This window comes from Bicyclus anynana, chromosome 7 (assembly GCF_947172395.1).
Source record: "Bicyclus anynana chromosome 7, ilBicAnyn1.1, whole genome shotgun sequence".
NCBI lineage: Eukaryota > Metazoa > Arthropoda > Insecta > Lepidoptera > Nymphalidae > Bicyclus > Bicyclus anynana.
Window position 1 is genome coordinate 13074064 of NC_069089.1, and position 21306 is coordinate 13095369.

The window sequence follows — 21306 nt, forward strand, 5'->3', positions numbered from 1 at the left end:
AATATCCATTTATTATTCCTACAATTTAATCTAACAAATGTAATCGGTCCCAATGATGCCCGAGTAACTGCAAATTTAGCATCCCGGACTATCCCCTACTGTAAGAAAAAATACTGTATTGTACCTGGTTATAGCCTTGTCACACACATGACATACAGGGTACTGTCCGTCCGCGACGTCCACTGACGTCATTGTACTGAGGGGCCTTGCGATTATGTGAGAATCTCTTCGACCATCATCATTCCTGATGTTTTTCTTTTCTCTGCGTCTTACTACTATTTCATCAGAGTTGTCTTTGTTATTTGTTTCGTGCTTTGAATTACATGTTTGATTAACATGTTCGATGTGTTCGGTTATATTTTCATTTGAATTATTTTTAGAATGTCCATCAATGCCGTTATGTTTACCAGACTTGTAAGTGTACAATGTATTATCGTATAAACTGTTAGGAAGCTTTTTCGTATTTTCTTCGTGATATACAGAAGTTATAATATCTTCGACAGAATTTTCTGAACTGTTATGTTTTGATGTATGATCTTTTTCTGAAGTGCTATTATTAATTTTATCAAACATTTTAAAATTGTTATCTGAAAAGCTTGAGTCATTCATTGCATCGCTTCTTTCAAACAGTTTTCTTTTACTTAAGGTATTAGAGAAATTAATTTCGGGCTTTAATTCAGATTTGTTGACGTCTTGTAATGAAATATTGTTATCATTAAAAAGTCGTACTTTTTCAGGTCCATTCTTTCTTAGGGTGTTGAAATTGTACTCTAATTTATCTCTACTACAATCTTTGTTTGAATCTTCACTACTGGAATATCCACCGTTGTAAGATTTTTCTATGTTTGACTGTAACAACTGGGATTCTTGCTTGTTTGTTTTATTATTAAAGTCTGTGCTGTGACTCTTTGTTGCAATATTATTTAAAATATTGGTTATAGGAGTGCTATGGGCTTGAAACGTTGGCACAGGTGTAGTAGGCAGAGGTGGGGGTATAGGCGTATGTGAGTTACTGCAAGTTACGACGTCATTGCCAGTTAGTTGATTTCTACTAAATGTATTCACTAAACTGTTATCCTGCGATTTGAAACTTTTGTCAAAACTTTTATTCAAAGGTCGCTTTAAAGTATTCTCGCGGCTATTATCGCCAGACGGTACACCATCAGTATTCAAAGGATGCTTGGTAACTACAGTATCTTGAATTTTGTCAGCCATTGATTGAATGTGATCTGCTGGTTTAATTTTTCTTTGAATTCCTATTTCGTAGCCATTAAGAGCCATTTTTGCCATCTTTCTAATAAGTCTTTCTTCCGCGGGGCTTTTAAATTCTGTCTTGTGTTGACTGTTCATTTGTGTTTCATTAACTGTTAGAAAAACAAAACAAAAAAATATACAAACTGGTTAGAAATGTTATTATGGTTTTAGTTCAATTCAATTCAATACAACAACCAGTTAAAAATGCAGAAACACCTATATAAATAGCTAGACAATAACAAAATTTAATAATAAGTTATCTATTTTATTCCCATGCATCACGCAACACAACAACTAAATTCCTACATAAAAGAGTCACCTAATGTTGCCATTGCAAGAGCCACAAAGTGGAACTCGTGATCCAGGTAGGGCAGCTTTATTTAAGACTCCCCTTCCTCGTTTGGGAGCTGATGAAACACCAAAGGTTTTGCCGCGACTAGCAGCTCCTACACTGGAACCTGTTGATGGGGTAGGATCACACACTGGACCTTGGTTAGCACCAGATATCAAAGGAATCGGTTGATAAAAATCAGCTTGTTTTCTAGCGGTGACAACATTTTCATTAGTAGTATTAAAAGACGAATTCTGTTGGGATGATGTCAAATTTGATACAGTAGGAGGGAAAACTTGTTTGACGGATCTATTGGACGAGGGTTGGATATTAGATTGAATTTGTTGATAGGAACCAGTAGATTGAGAACCATCTTTTTGTATCTCTATAACTTTTGCACTTTGAGCTCTCTCAAATTCTTCGTAAGTTTTTCTGGTAGTTTGTACAGTTGTATTGCCATATTCAGCGATATTTTGGGATTCTAACTGTCTTTGACCATAGTTTTGATTAAACATGGAATCTTCTTTAATTTTTAGGTCTCCTTTATTATAAGACTCGCTTTGATAACCAACGTTTGATTCTCTTTGTTCTCTAACAATTGGTGCCTGATTTACATTATAATATTGATTTGACTCTTTAATTCGTGGAGCCTGTACTTTTGGTGTATTAGATGGTGAACGCGTTGATCCTCTAGGTGCAGGTGATTGTCCAGCTAATTCTCTAGCTGGTGAGTACATACGGCTTTCAGGAGCTGAGTGTTCCATAGTAACTAAGTTCATCTGATACGGTGGAATAATTGGCGCAGGTTTATTAATCATACTTGGAGTAGTGGGCCGGCTGCGAACGGGTGAAATTCTTAGCATTGTTTCATCCATAACAGGTTGAAATGTCATTGAGCTGGAAGGCACTTTATTTTTTAATTTATTTTGATCGGGAATATTTTGAATTTTTTGAGGATTTACCGGTATGGGAGCAATAGTTCCTTGCTGCATACCTGTGTTTGGTCCTCCTCTAAATGGCAATTGCTGATCAAGATTTTGCTGATTTGGTGCAAACATTTCAGCCTTGTGCATAGCAGATTGCATTAATGCAAACGTAGATGATTCTTGTTTATTGGATTTTTGTGAGTAATGATCTTCAGTTTTTATAGTTGAAAATCCTTCAGTGGTGGTTGCATTACTTGAAGAAACCGCTGAATTTTGGGTAAATTTCGATTGTGAAGATGATGCCTGTTCTATACGAGAAAATTGATTAAGCTCTCTGTTCATTTGAGAACCACCACTTAATGCTGAAAATTCAGATGGTGGTGGTGGTGGAAATGTCTGTTTACTCACAGGCTTAAATGCTGATAATTCTGACGAAGGCTGCAACAGCCCTCCTTTTTGAAAAGTCGATTCACCGTATTTAGAAACATTTTGGTTCGTTGGAAAATCAGTACTTGTCTGCATTGGAGGTGGAAGTATTTTATCAGCTGATATTGATTGAGTTTCACTTGTTGAAGTCGATGAAAGACTCTGATTTGGAATATGGAAAGCCAAAGGACTATAAGGGCGATCTGGCGCTATTGTTAGAGCATCCGCTAATGATCCCCTCACAATATTAGATCCTGTCATTTGGTTCGAAGTAGAAGTTTTTTCTTTTGGAGTAGTTTTTACGTTACCTTTCAAGACTTTTGACATATATGGTGTTGGTTGAGGGGTGTTTGATGAAGGAAACTGTTTAGGTTTACGGGTACTTATAGGTAAATGAACCGATTTAGATTGATTAAACAACGCCATGTCACTTTGTGCAGTATCTATTTGAACTGATATAGGTTTTTGTATATCGTTATGAAAATCGTTAAAAGATTTTATATTTGTCTCAGTTAATTCTGAAATTTCGCAGCGTTTTTTTATTGCTTCCTCTTCATCTACACTGGTTATATAACTTTTTTCATTTAAAGTATTTACATCTAGATTTGATGCATCTGTATTAATTATATTATAATCCGACTCGATATTTACTGTACTCTGGTCTTTCTCTGTTATTTCAGATTTTATTTGTTTAACTTCCTTGTTTTCTGTTTTCGATATAAATTCATCAGAAGTAGCAATTTGATTTTCTGTAATCTCTGGCCTTACAAAACTCCCAATAACTTTATCTTTGCAAATGGTATTGCTACTATCTAGTTCAGAGGCTTGCTGTGTTTGATAAACAGAAAAACTTTGACATTCATGTGATGAAGCTGCTTGAGAAAACGACGACTGAACAGTACAAGTAGACAATTCTTTTGTTGATTGGGATTGTTGGCTTTGTACTAAAGATTCTGATTTAGATGAAGTCGTCGATGTAGCTGCTGTTTCATATGTAGTGTTTGAAGAGAATTCAGAATTTTGTTGAGATGATGTGATATTCTGTTCAGAAGACTTCGTTTGTATTTGAGAGCTTAAATTACTATTCTCTGTCACAATTGGTGACTGAAATTCGGTGAAAGATGGTTTTTGAACGATATTTGTGTCTAGTATAGGTTCATCTTCTGGAGGAAATGGTGGGGGCCACACAATGCTTTTTGTATTTTTGTCTGTTAGCAATTAGATTATTAGCGAAGGTATGAATGATGGGGGAGAAAAATAGATGAAAGTTTATATTAGTAACTTCAAAATGTGACCATAAAATAGTGGTGTTGAAAATATTTTATATAGCAAGGATGCATATTTTTTGGATCTCGAATTGCTTAAGCAAATTGCATTGATAAAATATTATGGTCAGACAAAAGTTATTTAATGTGGTTGATATTGCCTGGCTGTTTAATGCATATACTCGTAATTTTAATTTATATTTACATTACAGTAGCCACTAAAAGCTAAGCTTCTTGTGATTTTTTTTTAATATTGCCAATTTATAAATTACCTTTAAAAATCGAAACTGGGGCCTCTGTCAAAAATAAACAGCAGTACTATATCATTTTGAAACAGTAAATAACTACAGTAAATATTAGTATAGTCAAACTAATCACACAAGTACTTTTATCATTAGACTACTTAGAAACAACTATATACTGACTGCTCATATTATTATCAAAGCCAATGAATTTCTAATAAAACACTTTTAAATAATATGACCTAGTTTAAAAATAATAAATCTAATCAAGTGCTCCGAGGTTCCTATATACATATTATTGATTGTACATATAAAACCACTTTACTATGTATAAATAATTGAAAAGATATATTAAAACATTACAAATATATTTAAATCATTACCTTACTGAGGACTTTAATCGACCGCTGCTTTAATAAGACTGGCAGTAAATTTGGCTAGGCCACCTACCTGAACCTATTAAAAGTGTCGTATGCATTTTTGGGGTGATTGATCATTTGCCAACCGAAGATTATATTTAGGTTACAATGTCAACAAGAGAGCCAAAAATCTGTCTACATATTTATTTATAGGACTAGACACCCTTTGGTGAGATTATGGGAAAGTAACACTATACCATTGGCTATGTGGAAAGGCATTTGTTGCATTTAAACAATGTATGTTAATAATGTAGTATCAAATTGGATAACCATAATTTTCAATACAACTATTAATTTCAATAACAGTGAAATGTTTGAAAAAATATTCATATATTTTGTATTCACAAAATACATTCATGTATTTTCTATGCGTTGACGAAGAATAGATTTTGTGCTTTTATAAATCTAGCTCTTAATGATTTTATAACAAGATTTAAAAATTTCAAGACCAAAATATAAACAATATTTCCCTTTCACTGCCAAAATTGAAAAGTAAAGTAAAAAAGACTATTACATAATATACCTACAGTAGTTTCAGTGTCATTTTTATGCGAGTTAGCTTATTCATTTTATAGATATGTGATAAACGCGAATATTTGTTATTATACCTACAACAGAGGGGTATTTGTTTATTCAACGTTTTGACACACTTATTTGCTGTAATTAAATTAATTAATTAATCGAATGAACTATCATGTTTTTACTACATTCCATAAAAAATCTTATACTACATTTTATACAAGAAAGCTTTCAAAAAACAAAATTGAATTGGCAAATCTTCAAATATCAATCCTTAATTCATTATAATTTCAGTACAGTAGTAAAACAATGTAATGTCGGCCATTAATATTGTAAAAAATATTTTTTTTCAAATAAGTGACACAGTATGCAATAGTATAAAGTCTAAATAATATACATATATTGTGGAGATTTCATAATTGATTTATCTGTTGTAGCTGCGTACATTTTGATAATTTACTTCGTAAAAACCAACCAACCTCTTATAATAAATGGACGCACAATCATGTAGAATTTTCGCTTTGGCAGTTTTAGAATTATTGGTGAAGAAAATCATACCTAAAGGCCTTTAAATATAGTATAATTCAGAGCGAATACAACCTTAAGGATTGAGTTTAAGGTTGAATTTGCAAATGCGACTACTTGAATTGAGTGCCAAGATGTGTTTGGCACTCATTGAGTGGGGACGTTTTTTGATAGTTGATTGTGCATCCACTTTTTAATAGGAGATCGATGGTTAAAACACACTCTTTTCAAGTTGACATAAGTTTTATTTAACCCACAAACGCAATTAAACTAACAATAGTGTCAGATAGCTTATTGACAAGTTGTTTTTGTCATTTGACATTAGACAAAACTCACGGTTAGGTTAAGTTAGGTAGGTAACTTCGCGGTCTTGTGACTTTTAGATATCTTCCTTCTCGGATGCTATGCGTTATATAAATTTACGTCATATGGAAAATAGTGTGATGGGATTGTGTGTATCTGTATTATATTATACGGCAAAAGTGACTCTCTTACTGGGTGCGAAGGGTGTGGGCGCAGGTATGGCGGGCGCGGGCGCGGGCGCGGGCGGGGCGACGAGCGGGCGCGCGGGCGACAGCGGCGCCGAGCGCGGTGACAGCGACGCGGGCGAGTACGCCGAGCCGATGGACGAGCCGAACGGCTTGGGCCCCGACAGGTTGCTCGACGGCTGCGTACAACATTCATTATTATATGTATTGAATTACTACGTATTAGAGCAGTTGTTTCAAACAAAAATCATGCTACAATATAAAAACAGTGGGGCGGCCACCGGCCAACGCAGGACTGACTAATTAATAATTAAAGATGTCTTCTCTAGTGAACACACCTTTACTAAAGCCATACTCGAGGAGTAATGTTTACTAATTAAAATGAGGGTAGAAAACGGATGTTATTTCATAATTTTTTCATTTAAAATTATGTAATGTTTTTACATAAAATATTATTCAAACTATATCTAATTGTTTTAGGCGTATTAATCAAGTTTATTTTCCTTAATTTAAGAACAAGTTAATTATAATTATTTTTAGGTGTGAAATGACTAGCGATTTATATCCTCATTTTTAATTTGTTTGTTGGTAAACAGTATTCCTGGAGTATGCCTTTAGTATAGATCAATCGCAGAGCGATCTGACGTAACTTATTTTCACCAAGATCAAAGAAATGACATGGGTTTTCACTAGGGTCTCATGTGCTTTGAAAAACCGACGTGTTTGTGGAGACTTGTTCTGTGACACTTGGGCAGGTAGCAGATTAGAAAGATAACTTCTTTTTTAGTTACCTTTCGTTATTTTAGGGCTGACAATTTCAAAAGTGCTATTAAATGAATTTTGAATTTTACTTACGCTGAACATAGAGGAGGAGCCGTTGGTGTAGTTGTTGGTAGCAAGCGGCGGCAGCGGGGTCGAGTACGAGTTTGTGGGGATACGCCCACCGCTACAATATAAAACCGTCATTTAATATTTGTTATATTCTAAGGAAGCACCTAATCCTGATAAATGAAGAGCTTCTGCTTTATAAAAGTCTATTTTAGAGAAACATGGCTAGAGGCCGAGCTATCCCAAGACTTCCAAGTTGCCTACAAGTAGTAAGGAGTTTGAATCATGGTGGATTCGGGATAGCTGGACTTCTAGCCAAGTTACACATTGATTCTCTTTCTACAAAATCTAATGAATCGAACACTAAAAAATGTATGGGAATGACATACTCGTATATCTGATAATTTGATCGAGTGACCTATCGATAACGAATATCATCCCCATTCTCAATGTCAGTTTTCGAAGCATTAGCGTTTGTAGAAACAGTAATAATGTGTATTTTGGCTACAGGGCCAGGTCTCATAGGTCAACATCTAGTAAAGTATAGCACAACGTACGGAGGCACGGTGACGGGGTCCAGATTGGGCGCGGGCGGGTTCTGGCGCGCCACCAGCTTGGCGTGGATGTCACAGTACAGCTTGCCGTTCAGGTTGTAGTAGCCCTGGTTCTTGAGAGACGAGCCGCACGTCGCGCACTTGAAGCACTCCACGTGCAAGTTCTTGTCCTTGATGCGCACGAACACGCCGCTGCGGGACCAATCCGTGTCACATTCATATGCTAGTCATTTTGTTGCAGGCAGGCATTATAAGTCAATGCAGAAAAGTTTGGCTTTACTGATTAAATGTGACAGCACAAACGCGTTTGTGTGTGTAAACTAAAAGAATTTCAGCACATCATAAACGCATTTTTATTGTAGATACGAGGGTGAGGCGTCATTGAAACCCGTTTACCAAAAATACCATTACATAGCCACTACTCCCAGGTGAGATTTCTGCTTTGCTGATGGTCCTTTAGTGTCACACAAACACACCTGTCTGTACACCTTATACTATTACAACTTCTTCTGTCAATGTAACGGGTATGTGAAAGTGAACATAGAATGATAGAAATATAATTGGCAGTGGGGTTGTTCAGACAAATTATTTAGATGGCAATTGAAGCGTTCACTTTGAACTCGTCTCAGGTCAGTTTTTGCGTTTGTGTGAAAAGGTCTCCAAAGTTAGTTGGGACTCATAATTTCCAAGGCTCGATACGACGGGTTTATTAACTGAACTGGAAACATCGTACACACTACACAGTATGTTTCCAGTTCAATTGATAAACCGAGTGTGTTTACACATCATAAAGGTAGAGTGCTAGTCTGAACGACATAATCCTGTAGAAACGTGCTCTCGACCTCTCGTGATATCTTGGCAAATGTGTACACCAGCATAATACATTAAAGCCAAGGGTTTCCTACGTGAACATAGGTAACTGACAGTAAGGCGATTTCATATTATATACTTAACGATAGGAATTATGTAATTTTAACTGTTCCTGGGTCCAAAGTTGGCCGCATACTGTTTAAATGTTTAAGACTAAATACAAAATAAATTCTAACGCTACGTGTGTGTGCGGTCAGATTAACTAATATGAGGTTATAAAATCTAACTACAACGTTATTAAATTAGTTTAAGAGTACCTATATTCTGTATACAGCGACATCCATGCTTACCAAAATTGTGTTCGTGCACCATTCTGCGAATTAAATGTGCGCTTCTTCTAACAGTGCGGTGATGTGTACTGAGAACATGCTGAGTGCAATACTTCGCGCAAATATAAGGCGTTAGCAGTATACTCGACAATGTATCAGATGTGGGCAATTTTGAGTGATGAACAATGATAGAGTGCAGACATCGGGTGCTTCTTCAAAGAGCGCCGATATTTGCGGTGAGATCCGTTTCGTCGCGGGCCCTTTCGATACACTTACGATATTTACAATGCAGACGAAGGGGCCGCGACGGAGCCATACATGTACAACTACCACGTCTACTACAATATAACTAGAGCACATATCGACACGGTCGCAAACACGTCAGGCATTCTCAGTGACGCCTCTTACTCGATGTAGCGGTTACACTCGGAGCAATAGGGCGTGTCGGCGAGAGGCGGCAGCGGGGCGGCGAATGGAGCGGGCGCGGGAGCGGGAGCGCCCAGTGCCACGCCGCCGTCCGCTAGCACTCGGTGGCTGCCCACGGGAATGCTGGGCCGGTGCGGCGCGCCGGGCGACAGGCGACTCGTCCGCGAATAAAAGTTGGGCGGTTCTGCCGACCCCAATATTATTAATTCACATAGTAACGACTATCTTAAGAAAAACTTTGTCCTTTTTGTTTTTTACACCAGATTTTAAGGCCTGTTTTTAAGTAAAACTTATTTACGCACGCTTGAGAAACGTGAGAAGTATGTTGGTGAACGCGTTACGAAAAGTGTAATCGGGCGATGCGTGCTGCCATCTACAGGCATTGTGAAACAGTGTTTGTTATTTTAAGTTACCAGTAGATGGCGTTGTTAGAGAGCTTTGAAACAATCCATATTTGTACACTCCAAGAACCTATTGCGATGAAGTTATTCCTGAGGCTCTTAGATGGTGCTTGTTTTTTTTTATTTTTGAAAGAAGTTATACTTGATTCTTGTGGTCTAAGCAGACTCGTTTTTTTGCAGCAGTCTAAGCAGATGGCCCACCAGATGTGGAATTCCATCACCTATAAACAGAGTAACACTTCGCAGTGCATGCAAAGTGATGTTCTCCGTCCATCGAAGCTCCGGTGTTATACATACAGATACATCATGCGCCTGTAATTATCTACAACATCTTAACATGTACCTATTCCTTAGTAAAGTTGACGCCAAATAACGTAACGTTGCGGGACATTAAAATACGAACTCCTCGTGCAGAATCTTCCAAATCTATACAATATTAGTCACAAATGAAACAAAATGTACGTGGCGAAACTCGCGATGCATCCGGCAGAGGTTGGAATATGGAATGCCAATACAGGGGCGCCTTATTCCTCGAGTGGTGTTTAGAAAATGGAATGCCAAAACACGAGCGCCTTATTCTTCGAGTGGTGGTTGGAATATAGAATGCCAAAACAACAGGAGCACCCAATTAGTTGAGTGGTGAAAGTATTTGTTTGCGACCGTGTCGGGCGATGTGCTGATCGTCCGACTTACGTAATGAGTCGTTCGCACTCCTCGCAAATGTTCTGTCCGGGCGGCAGGCCGCCGGTGTTGTTGATGGGCGCGTCGGGGCGCGGGGTGGGCGCGCTCACGTGCCGCAAGCCGCTCACCGGCGTCGTCGTGCCGGTCGACACTTCCGACACTACCCAACACCAACATCCATCCAGTTAACTTACGACTACTATATGCATCAATAGCTTAACGGTAAATGGAACGGAATCCAAGAGGCCGTGGTTCGATCCCCCCCGCTGGACAGTCTACCGACTAGTTGGAGGGGAATGAGAATGGTAGTTATATATAAAAGATATGGCAAATATTCTTTAAAAAAATAATTATTATCTTCAAAGTAAATCCTTTATATTCATTTTCTAATTATAAAACTTTCTTAAACAAGCACATCAAACTTCAGCACAATAAAAAAATATTATCCACAAAAGTAGGATAATATTTGGATTACTCTTAATATGCGTTGATTTAATTTAATACGTACCTAGGTAGGTACGTTTATCTGTACTAATATTATAAAGAAGTTTTGGGAGGTTGTACAGGGCATCTGTGGATCTACTGAACTGATTTTTACAATTCTTTCACTTTTAGAAAGCCTCGGTTTTTCTGAGTGCCATAGGCATATTTTATCCCCGTATTCTTACGGGAACGGAAAACCCCGGGGCGTCGGCTAGTAAAACATAATTTAAGTAGCATTACATTTTTTTAGCAGAATATTATTTAACTTATTTTATTTATTTACTTGGAACTCTGCTATTTTTATTTTGGGGAATACTCGTTTGAAACTTTATAAAAAAGAGAAAATGTCACACTACACGGTATAAAATGATAAAATATGTTAAAGTATTAAAAGGATCTGTTATACCTGGCTCTGGATCATTTTCCGCCTCTTGTAGAACTTTGAAGACGGCACTCTTCTCTGAGTCATATGTCTTCTCGTTTTTCTTAAAGTTAACCCTGGTGAAGTATAAACAATTTTTATAACCATTTTAGCATTTAGCTAATCTACTTTTAAATTTGTATTATTGTTTACTTTTGCACAAGATGAATAGCCTTTTGTACAAAAGTGACATATTATCTACCTCGCTGGTGGGAAACCTCGGCCGTAACTAGTTACCACCTTACCGACAAAGACGTACCGCCAAGCGATTTAGCGTTCCGGTACAATGTCGTGTAGAAACCAAAAGGGGTGTGGATTTTCATCCTCCTTCTAACAAGTTAGCCCGCTTCCATCTTAGATTGCATTATCACTTACCATCAGGTAAGATTATTGTCAAGGGTTAACTTGTAAATGAATAAAAAAAAAACAAAGAATGGGTGTATCTAAATAAAAACTGTAGGAAAAATATCGGATTATGTTCTGTATATTGCGGTCACTTAAAATACTCGTATAATTCAGAATATAACTGGTGTATAGCTGGCATATACTTATATGTTGTATCTATCCATACCCAAGAACACCTCCAGCCAAGACCTCGGTCTGCGCCGACAGCGTCTCTGCGATGGTTTTGTCACTGTACATGTTCACTGGAGTGTTGTATTGCTTGTTGACGATGCTCTTCACATTGTCACTGCCGTTCATCTGAAATTCAAAGCATCACTCAATTACAGTTATAGGATACCTCCCTTCTGCCACTTTCAGGTAACTACAGTAGATAAGGTGATATAGAAATGAAGTAAATAATATTACTTAAGCCCTTATTCGCACGAGAGATTTTAACGGATGTTAAAAAAACGTTCAAATACAAATTCCCAAGCATATGTTCATGTAAATAGACCTTCATTTAACTTCATACTATATTTGAACGCTTTTTTACTCTCGTGCGAATGAGAGCTAAAGGATTGCAAGCTACAGTCAATCTTACAGGGAGCCGATAATTTAATAAACCCAAGAAAATTACTTAAAGGTAAAGGTTAGTTACCAATATACCTAAGTACGTGTACTTAACCTAGGCCTTAACAATTGACCTCGTCTCTTTTATGTGTATTTACTTTTCAAATTAGTTAACACTGGTTGCGATGTTAAAAAAATTAAGTATTGAGGATGTACTTACATAACCAAAGGGTTTTGCAACATTGTTGTGTCCGGAACCAAAAGCTCGCGTGGGCTGTGGGGTCGCCTTGAGTGATGTGTTGGTGACTGGGGCCGGACTCGAGCCGAGCTTGGAGCCCGGCCGCGGCAGACTGCCCGTGGGGGTCACCGATGGCCGCCAAGTGCCGCCACCTCTGAAGCAATACAAAGATTTATTTAAACATACCTATCATCCTCAGGATCAACCGTTTGTGATCACGCGAAACTAACCTTTAAATACTTCCTTTATAGACTAGAGTTTTGCTACTGAAAATAGAGACTGAAATCGCCCGGCAAATAAAAAAAATCCAGGCGATTTAGTCTTCTTTCAGTTTAGCCTCTAGTCTTTGAATTAATAAAAGAATTTTACTATTGGGGAAGCATTACTTGTATTTGATTTGGTGTGTGAAATTTTCTTCCAAACCTCATGGACCTTGAAAATTAATAATCCTTTTTAGGAAGAAACATCAAACATGTCTTCATCATCACTGTGCTGTGGATTTGCAAACAGTCTATCATTAAAAAGCATTTCATAACTTAATTATAAGTTTGTCTAAACTGAGGGAAAACAACGGTGGCAACGGGCAGCTTTTGGTTAGGTTTGGTGAGCGTGACGTTCAACCATATCTCAGGCATAAGTAGAATAGTAAGTACCCTAACTATAGATAAATGGTCCATAATAAGTTTGTAACTTCATAAACTGTGCTGCTATGATACCTACATAAATTCAAGTTCACATACCAAAATTATCAGCTGACATCGCAGTCAAGAGCGAACCGGTCATCGATAAACAAAAGCAATTGACCTTTACCGTCGTTTATTAATAAACATACGACACGAGTCAAAACTCGACAAAAAGTAAATAGTTTAGGTATGAAGGAATTTCCTGAGCGGTTTAAGAAAAACTGGTCAATAAAACGAGACACCCGCCGTCGCTTTGTTCTGTGGGGCTTCCATTACGCAAATGGCCTGTATAATGAACCACCACCTGGCTTCCATTCCATATATGCGACATTCAAGTGACGTAATTAACTCACATGCATCTTGAATGTCAATATAGTTATTTAACAAGAGCCGGAAACTAGGCGCCGCGAATGAAGAATGCGAGCTTTTAATTACTTTTTTAAGCATTCCGTTGTGGTTAATCATTGCGACGCAAAAACTTAAACTCACCGCATTACTAGTAGGTACAGCTTATCTTGTTTTTTTGCAATCCAACGAGCACGAGACTGTATGAATAACCGGCCTTTAACCAGGCAGTTTGTTGACAAAATACCTACTTACTAAGAGAGGGTTTTTAAAGATGCAAACTGTAACTTACTTAATCTACTATGGCCTGGACTTATCTGTTATGGCTGTACTTGTACTTTTCTGGTATTTTTTAGTTTTTAGTCGAAAGAACATACGAACATGTCTCTTTCTAAGCCAGATTGACGATGGTGGTGGCCAAGCAAAATAGCGCCAAGCAACACCTACATGGACACTGAAATAGACTAACAAATGAAAGCGTGGCTTTCACGTACCTATATATGATAATCAAAGCATAAGGGCTCATTGTACGAGAGCTTTTTTAACGGACGTTAAAAAAGCCACAGTACACGTCCGTGCTGTTGACGCGGATGAGTGCGTCGCCCGCCTGCAGCCCCGCGCGCTCTTACCTCTGCACGGTGAGCTCGAGCGCGGACCCGGCGGCGCGGATGGCGTCCTGCGCCTCCTGGTGACGCAGCGTGTACGAGTCCGTGCTGTTGACGCGGATGAGTGCGTCGCCCGCCTGCAGCCCCGCGCGCTCTTACCTCTGCACGGTGAGCTCGAGCGCGGACCCGGCGGCGCGGATGGCGTCCTGCGCCTCCTGGTGACGCAGCGTGTACACGTCCGTGCTGTTGACGCGGATGAGTGCGTCGCCCGCCTGCAGCCCCGCGCGCTCTTACCTCTGCACGGTGAGCTCGAGCGCGGACCCGGCGGCGCGGATGGCGTCCTGCGCCTCCTGGTGACGCAGCGTGTACACGTCCGTGCTGTTGACGCGGATGAGTGCGTCGCCCGCCTGCAGCCCCGCGCGTTCCGCTGCGCCACCACCGTTCACCTGTAACAACCAACCATTACGTACAGTAACTACGTAGGTACGAAGACTAATACCTATACAATATATTATCGTATGTGGTAGCTCTAAGTAAGCCTTTAACTTACTAATCTTGTAAATACATAATATGTATTATGTGGTAATTGACCACAATAATAGTTTTCTTTGCAATTTAAATGCATGGAAACAACCGTAAAATTATTAAACAACATGACAATACCCATTATAAAAAAAAAACTAGAAGTTGAAAAGAGGAAGACGAGATACGTAAAACTGGGAGTTTACCTGACAAGTGCCTACCTAACTGGATCATTTAATAAACACGTCCAGTTCGCACAGATGTCACCGATTTCCTAATCTTAATGTGATACGATTGTTAAAGTTTATATTGTGGACTATATGCTAAAAAGCCTGTGTCTCCTCAACTTTCACACTTTGTAGGTTTAAAATAAACCGCCTTTCGATTTCTTATAGATTGGACAACAATTGACCAATCCAAACATGTAGGAAACATTAAAATAACAAATGTACTAAAGTAAAAGTTGTAAAAGATGTAAAATTGACGCAATAGAAATTGTAAAATTGTTTAGATGCCTGAGAGATTTGAGCCTTGGCGAGTGAGTCTAATTTAATGAGTTTTAATTTTTTATCCTACCGACTTATAGACTAACAAAATATATTATGCTAATTCCTCCTACCTAAATGTTTTGTTGAATTCGGATGGGAAAACTATTCATATCCATTATAGTTTCATTTAAAGCAAAACTTAGTTTAAAATTGTATGAGGCATGATATTAGCAGAAATTACTGTACTAAATAACCACAATTGTTCTATACAATGACATCATATTTTATTTTTGTCCGTCTACTCGGAAAATTATGAACATCGCTAAAATTTCCTTATACCTGACATTCCTACCGTTACCTACTCTGTATGTTGGTATTTGCTATTTGCCTTAATTATTATTCCCTTAATCTCCAGATAGGCAAAATTAACATTTAGTCAGACAACTAGTATTCAATATCTAATGCTAGCCACTCACCATCCAATAATGTGCCTGCAGCGCTAACGGCAGGACATCAGAGCAATGAAGGGAAATGTTAGGAAAACGGGAGAAGTAACTCCATTTTTTAAGCTTCCGTCGCGTGTGCAGCCTTAATGGGTAGGGTAAGGGTAGGATAGGGTAGGGTTAGTTGAAAGTTTACACGCGAAAAAAGTAGCGGGCGTCCGCTAGTATTTAATATAGTAAGTATGTAGTTCCAAGTTCCAGTACAATAAGGGGGAAGGAAGTTGTAACGACATTATCAGATTAGAGCCGGCTGAACTGCATCGCGTGCCGTGTTAACATCTTTGAAATGTTGCACTATTTGCGGCCACCACACAAATAAATAATGTCTGTGACCTTTAGGCCTAACTTCCGACCCACGACATATTTTCTTGAAGACAACACTTTTGTGCTGTGCTTCTCAAGAAGGAGGTCCTGAATTCGATTCTCAGAACGTGTCAGTTTAAGATATTAACTAAATTGGTCTGGCTGGGGCTAGTTACCACCCTACCAGCAAAGAAGTACAGCTAAGCAATTTAGCGTTCCGGTACGATGCTGCGTTGAAACTGCCAGACGTATGGGTAGAATAAACTTGTAGTACCTATTATAATGATTAGGTAGTAGTAGGCTAAAAGCCCATCAACCCACATGAGCAGATACTCGGAATCCTCTTCTTTAAGTAAAGAGCATTAGGGCTATAAAAATACATTAATTATTATGATAATTAAATTCGGTACAAGTTAACGATAAATGTTTTATAAATAAACGAAAATAAATTAAATCAATAAATATTTCCCAAGTTCACCTATCAAAAAGTTGGTTTACCGGTCTCGGTTTAACGTAAAAAGTTTTTAACACATAATTTCTGTAATGCTCTATGGCAATGCCCTTAGCGTGTCGGCGCGCGCGCGCCATATACGGCAGCAGAAATACAAGAACGAGAGATTAATGCAGACCCGCCCGCCGACCGAGGTCATGCCATATTATATTTTCTTTATTGTTAACTTCTATAACGGCCTAAGAGCCTGAGAATGCTAAGATGCAGCCGCGACATAATAGCTGATGGGCACAAAGAAAAAAGTCGGACCCTGGTTCAGTCTCGATAATAGCTCACTACAAAGTAGAACAAAATTCATAACGAACATATCCTGTAGCATAGCTCCTGAGTGTAGATAGTTTCCGATTCTGAGTTAGTTAGGCTTTGATTTACCATGTCCTTGAAAGTTATCATTTAGTTTTCATCACACTGGACATAATGGTAAAAATGTTTTTCCCCCGCTTATTAAGTTGTAATGTCTGTCAAATCCATTTTGTTATAGCATATACCACTCGCACCGTATTAACGAATCGATTGACACCTCAAACGCGAATGTATGTTGAGTAATTTAAAAGCACTATGGTGGAACATACTTAAATGCTAACTGAAATAGGTACCCTGGACTGCTATAAACATCCTTTTGTTAGTAAAATCTTACACCAAATAAAGAAACTCTACATTTTAGGAAGTCACGTTTAAAAATAACGCATGTTGTTTAATATGCAGTACTTTTCATAGTAGGTACCTACGTACGTCTTGCGTCTAGCAGTCATGAAAATTGATGTACCTAACTCTACAAGGATAATATGTCAATTAATTCCACGGCAGCACGCAGCAATAATATCCGAATAATTGACACTTAGCATCCACAATTAACACACAATAGGTAGCTGCAGATCAGTAGGTAAATTAATTGTCTCTCTCACCTGATAATAAAAGATGCAGGGACGTGACACTAAAGTCGTAATTCTTATACCCTTGAACTATGTATAATTATATCCATCTTTAACAGTCTCCTAGAGATCCTTTAAGAAGAAAGAAATTCTGGTTACGACAGGCATAAAAAAGTCAAAGAACTTTTCCGCCTGGCCATGGACAACGAGAAATTTTAAAAGCAGACCGCTGATCTTCATTAATGGAGAGGCACTTAAAGAAGTAGAAAGAGAGCCTCCTTCTTTATAGGCGAAGGTATTTGAAGCTAACATGTACCGCCCTGCTTCAAAATAATTAGGTGGGCTCAGATGTTAATGATAATGACCCGATTAACGTGCTCATCGCGGGATAATAACACCACCAATTTCCCAACTCTTGGCAATTTCTTGGATAAACGATACAACGACCCAGAGCTCTAATTCTCATTTTCCGAAGCTACATAGGCTAACTATTTGATTAACAACGGTTCACTAGAATATATTTGATATTGCAGTTGTGAGCTCCTTCTACTATAATAACAATGCGGGTAGGTAGGTAGTCAAATAATACTAGGTAGTCAAATAATAATTAGAAAATACCAATGGCGATAATCCACGGAACGTTGTCGCCGCACGGCGTTCTAATTTCAAAACAAATCCCTGCCAGTACGTGACTCAGATTGTGTTCGAAGTTCGGAACGACAAAACCCGACCAATTATGCAACCGCCTCCATCGGCCGGCCAGTCCAGCCAGTCCAGTCTTGTGTCTGATTAACAAGAGTGAAGCTGGCCAATACTTGAACAATTCTGTAGCTGCACCCTACCCTGGAGGAAATAGGATTGGCTTTCATTTTCATAGTATAAATAATAATTTGTAAATTATAATAAAATAAATAATATTGTAAAAGATAATTATTTAGAAAGAGCAGCTTCTGAGATTCTGTCTTCTGAATCAGTCGTAGAGTCACTACGAGTATAAACACTTATATATCTAAATGATCTTGAAAAAGTGTTGACTGTATTATTGAACTTAAAATAAACGAATTTGATCTGATAATAAACTTTATAGTAGCCACTCATCGGTCTATTTTTATTCTATTAGATCCGATGATGATCGTACCACTTAACGAAAGAACAGATCTTCGGTTGTAAATCGAGATTTTATTCGTTTGTAAACCCCCACTGTATTATAAAACTAAACCAAACAATAAAATAAATATCTTGAAAATTAAAATAGCATCCACTAAAAAGACCGATTGAAATAAGATTGAAAAAAGAAAACAATAAACTTTCAACTAATTAAAATGAGCTTTAAACAAATCAATTAGTAGTATTAAAACTAAGCTTACTTGATTGTTATGGATTAATTACTTCTTTACTTTTGTTTTTTTTTTTATCTTTTTGTTTGTTTGTTTTTTTTAGAGTAAGTTAATATTTTATCTTAAGTACCCAATGTTATGTTTGATTCAAGTAGGCACAATCACATGAGGATGAATAGTAGCTATTTTTGAAATAATTTAGGTTAAGTCGGTTCGGTTTAACAGACTAGGTATATTATGAGCTGATAGACTAAGTAAGATACTTTTGCAAGGTCCGTGTATCATCTACAATGTACAAACATACAAGTAGATACGTGACTAACTTTCTGCAACTTCGCATATCATGTTCCATATCAAAGCTTCTAAATAGGCAGTACTATGTCGTCAGCACATTACTAGTTCCTTAAATGGACCATGATCATATTTTACATTTAAGTTGCTTACATTTAAGTTGCTGAGTATGTACAATACCCAGCAACTTAAATGTAAAATATGTTGTAAAAATATTGTTTTTATCTTACGTTGGTACATAGTACATACGACATGCATCATTAATAGCCCATTACTGTGTTGATGTTAAAAAAACATAACCCACTTTCTTATCTGTAAGAAATAATTTAAAAATCTATTAACCGTTAAAAATTCCTGTGCTATTATTGTGTTAATAATTTAACAAATAGACTTTTAATAATAATACATTAGTTCCTTACTCATAACAATAAGTTTCCTTTACATAATTTAAAATATCCGAGTTTCTGCTCGGAGCATCTCTGCGTGATCAAATCAGAAATGAGGAGATCCGTAGAAGAACCAAAATCACCGATATAGCTCAACGAGTCCCGAAGCTGAAGTGGCAATGGGCGGGGCACATTATTCGAAGAGCTGATGGCCGTTGGCGTCCCGAGGTGTTGGAATAGTGAAACACCCCACTAGCAAACGCAATATTGGTCGACCCCCCACCAGGTGGACTGATGACATCAAACGTGTCACAGGAATTCGCTGGATGCAGGCGGCTCAGGATCGTGATGTTCGGAAGTCCCTATGTCCTGCAGTGTACGTCCAACGGCTGATATGATGATGATGACGATGATGATGACGATGATGATGATGACGATGATGATGACGATGACGACGATGATGATGATGGTGATGATGAAAATATCCGAATTTAATATACCTATAACGAAATAGGAAAGAAGCATTTGAAACTTATACGAGTACCTATCACGATAATTCGACAAAAAGACAAGTCTAATGACTAAGCATTTTCAGCAACTATTGTGAATTCTTCTACAAATTACACATCAATTATATGCTAGCATTGTACTCATTATAAGTATACCTACACATATTATGGATAATTTAATGGTCCGATAGCCCGTCTTCCTCACACGCGACGCGACGCGACAATTCCCGGTATGCAGTAAAAACCTGTATGGATTAGGTCATTCTTGAGCCTACTCCCCTACTGATCTTGTGGCTTGTAGCGACATAATATAATATTTAGCTCAAGATCACGTAGTTTTGCACACGAGTGCAAATATTTTAGATTATTAGGTGAATGAAAATGCAGACAAAATTCTTTTCGTGCGCACGTTCCTAATCAAGATAATATGTTGGCAGTTTAGTGAAATAATTTATGGGGTGTAGGTATAATCCATCAGTCATATTTAATACAGACAAAATAAACTTAATAATTGACTGATAGGTATTTCCCTGAATTTTGAGAGAACTTTAGGTATCATCGTTGAGAATATTCATCTTCTAAAGATTTACTAGAAAATAAAGAGACAAAACAAGTAACAATTAATGTCATGCCTTTGTCTTAATGGTTTAGGAGATTTAAATATTGCGCAGCGAAATTAGCATTTACTGTTGTTAAAATAAATTTGAAATTTATTCGAGCTGGTTAATTAGTTTTAGATTAATTGACGGTAGTACAACGACCTTTACCTTTTGGTTGTTGTAACAATAATATCTACATACATAGCTGATTTATTTTAATTTTCTTTTCCCTTGGTTATTTTCAGTTGCGATTCTACGTAAACATTTTCTACTACGTTCAACGTCAGACGTCATAGCGACCAAAAAGAGAGTACAAATATTTCAAAGCTTATTTTTTTTTGCAGATTAAAATCTCTAACTGACATGTGTCTGCGGTGCTAGTACATGTCTACGCGATTCGCAAACCAACCCACATATATTTTGCGCGTCATTCATAACTTGTTCGTAACTAGCGGTAGAGTTGCTAACCTCTCTAATAGCATTTTATAAACAAAGCATTTCGCTATGATTAGGCACATCATGCAGATCCGGGAATTAACAGTTCAATGAACTGTCCGTTATGTACCTACTACAATATGTATGCCAGATACTTACGTACTCATTTATTTTAATTTTAACACCGGAATCATTACCACGCTACGAAAATAACGCCTCAACTCGCAAATTCTCCGTTTGAATACATGAAAAAATGTCAATAAATAAGTAGGTAGTCCTATCTTTAGGTATTTTAGCGGTGATTGTCCGTTCTTTATTTCCGGTCCGTCAACTGTTGATAAAATCAGTTTTCATTGATAAATTGTATACCTTAATTGTAATACCTTGAAGCACCATG

At 37.6% G+C, this 21306-nt stretch overlaps 1 protein-coding gene across 1 annotated transcript in view; it reads right to left on the reverse strand.

Annotated features, from left to right (window-relative positions):
• Nucleotides 1-21306, reverse strand: part of LOC112055217 (PDZ and LIM domain protein Zasp) — a 49549-nt gene that overhangs the window by 5141 nt on the left and 23102 nt on the right. The window contains exons 3-15 of the mRNA XM_052882669.1: nucleotides 14448-14599; nucleotides 14178-14309; nucleotides 12503-12674; nucleotides 11900-12030; nucleotides 11314-11405; nucleotides 10437-10584; nucleotides 7781-7969; nucleotides 7251-7341; nucleotides 6403-6574; nucleotides 4475-4498; nucleotides 1574-4145; nucleotides 1469-1482; nucleotides 125-1364 (exon numbers count right to left, since the gene is read on the reverse strand). Of these exons, the coding sequence (XP_052738629.1) occupies nucleotides 125-1364; nucleotides 1469-1482; nucleotides 1574-4145; nucleotides 4475-4498; nucleotides 6403-6574; nucleotides 7251-7341; nucleotides 7781-7969; nucleotides 10437-10584; nucleotides 11314-11405; nucleotides 11900-12030; nucleotides 12503-12674; nucleotides 14178-14309; nucleotides 14448-14599 (5129 nt within the window). The remainder of the gene's footprint in view (nucleotides 1-124; nucleotides 1365-1468; nucleotides 1483-1573; nucleotides 4146-4474; nucleotides 4499-6402; nucleotides 6575-7250; nucleotides 7342-7780; nucleotides 7970-10436; nucleotides 10585-11313; nucleotides 11406-11899; nucleotides 12031-12502; nucleotides 12675-14177; nucleotides 14310-14447; nucleotides 14600-21306) is intronic.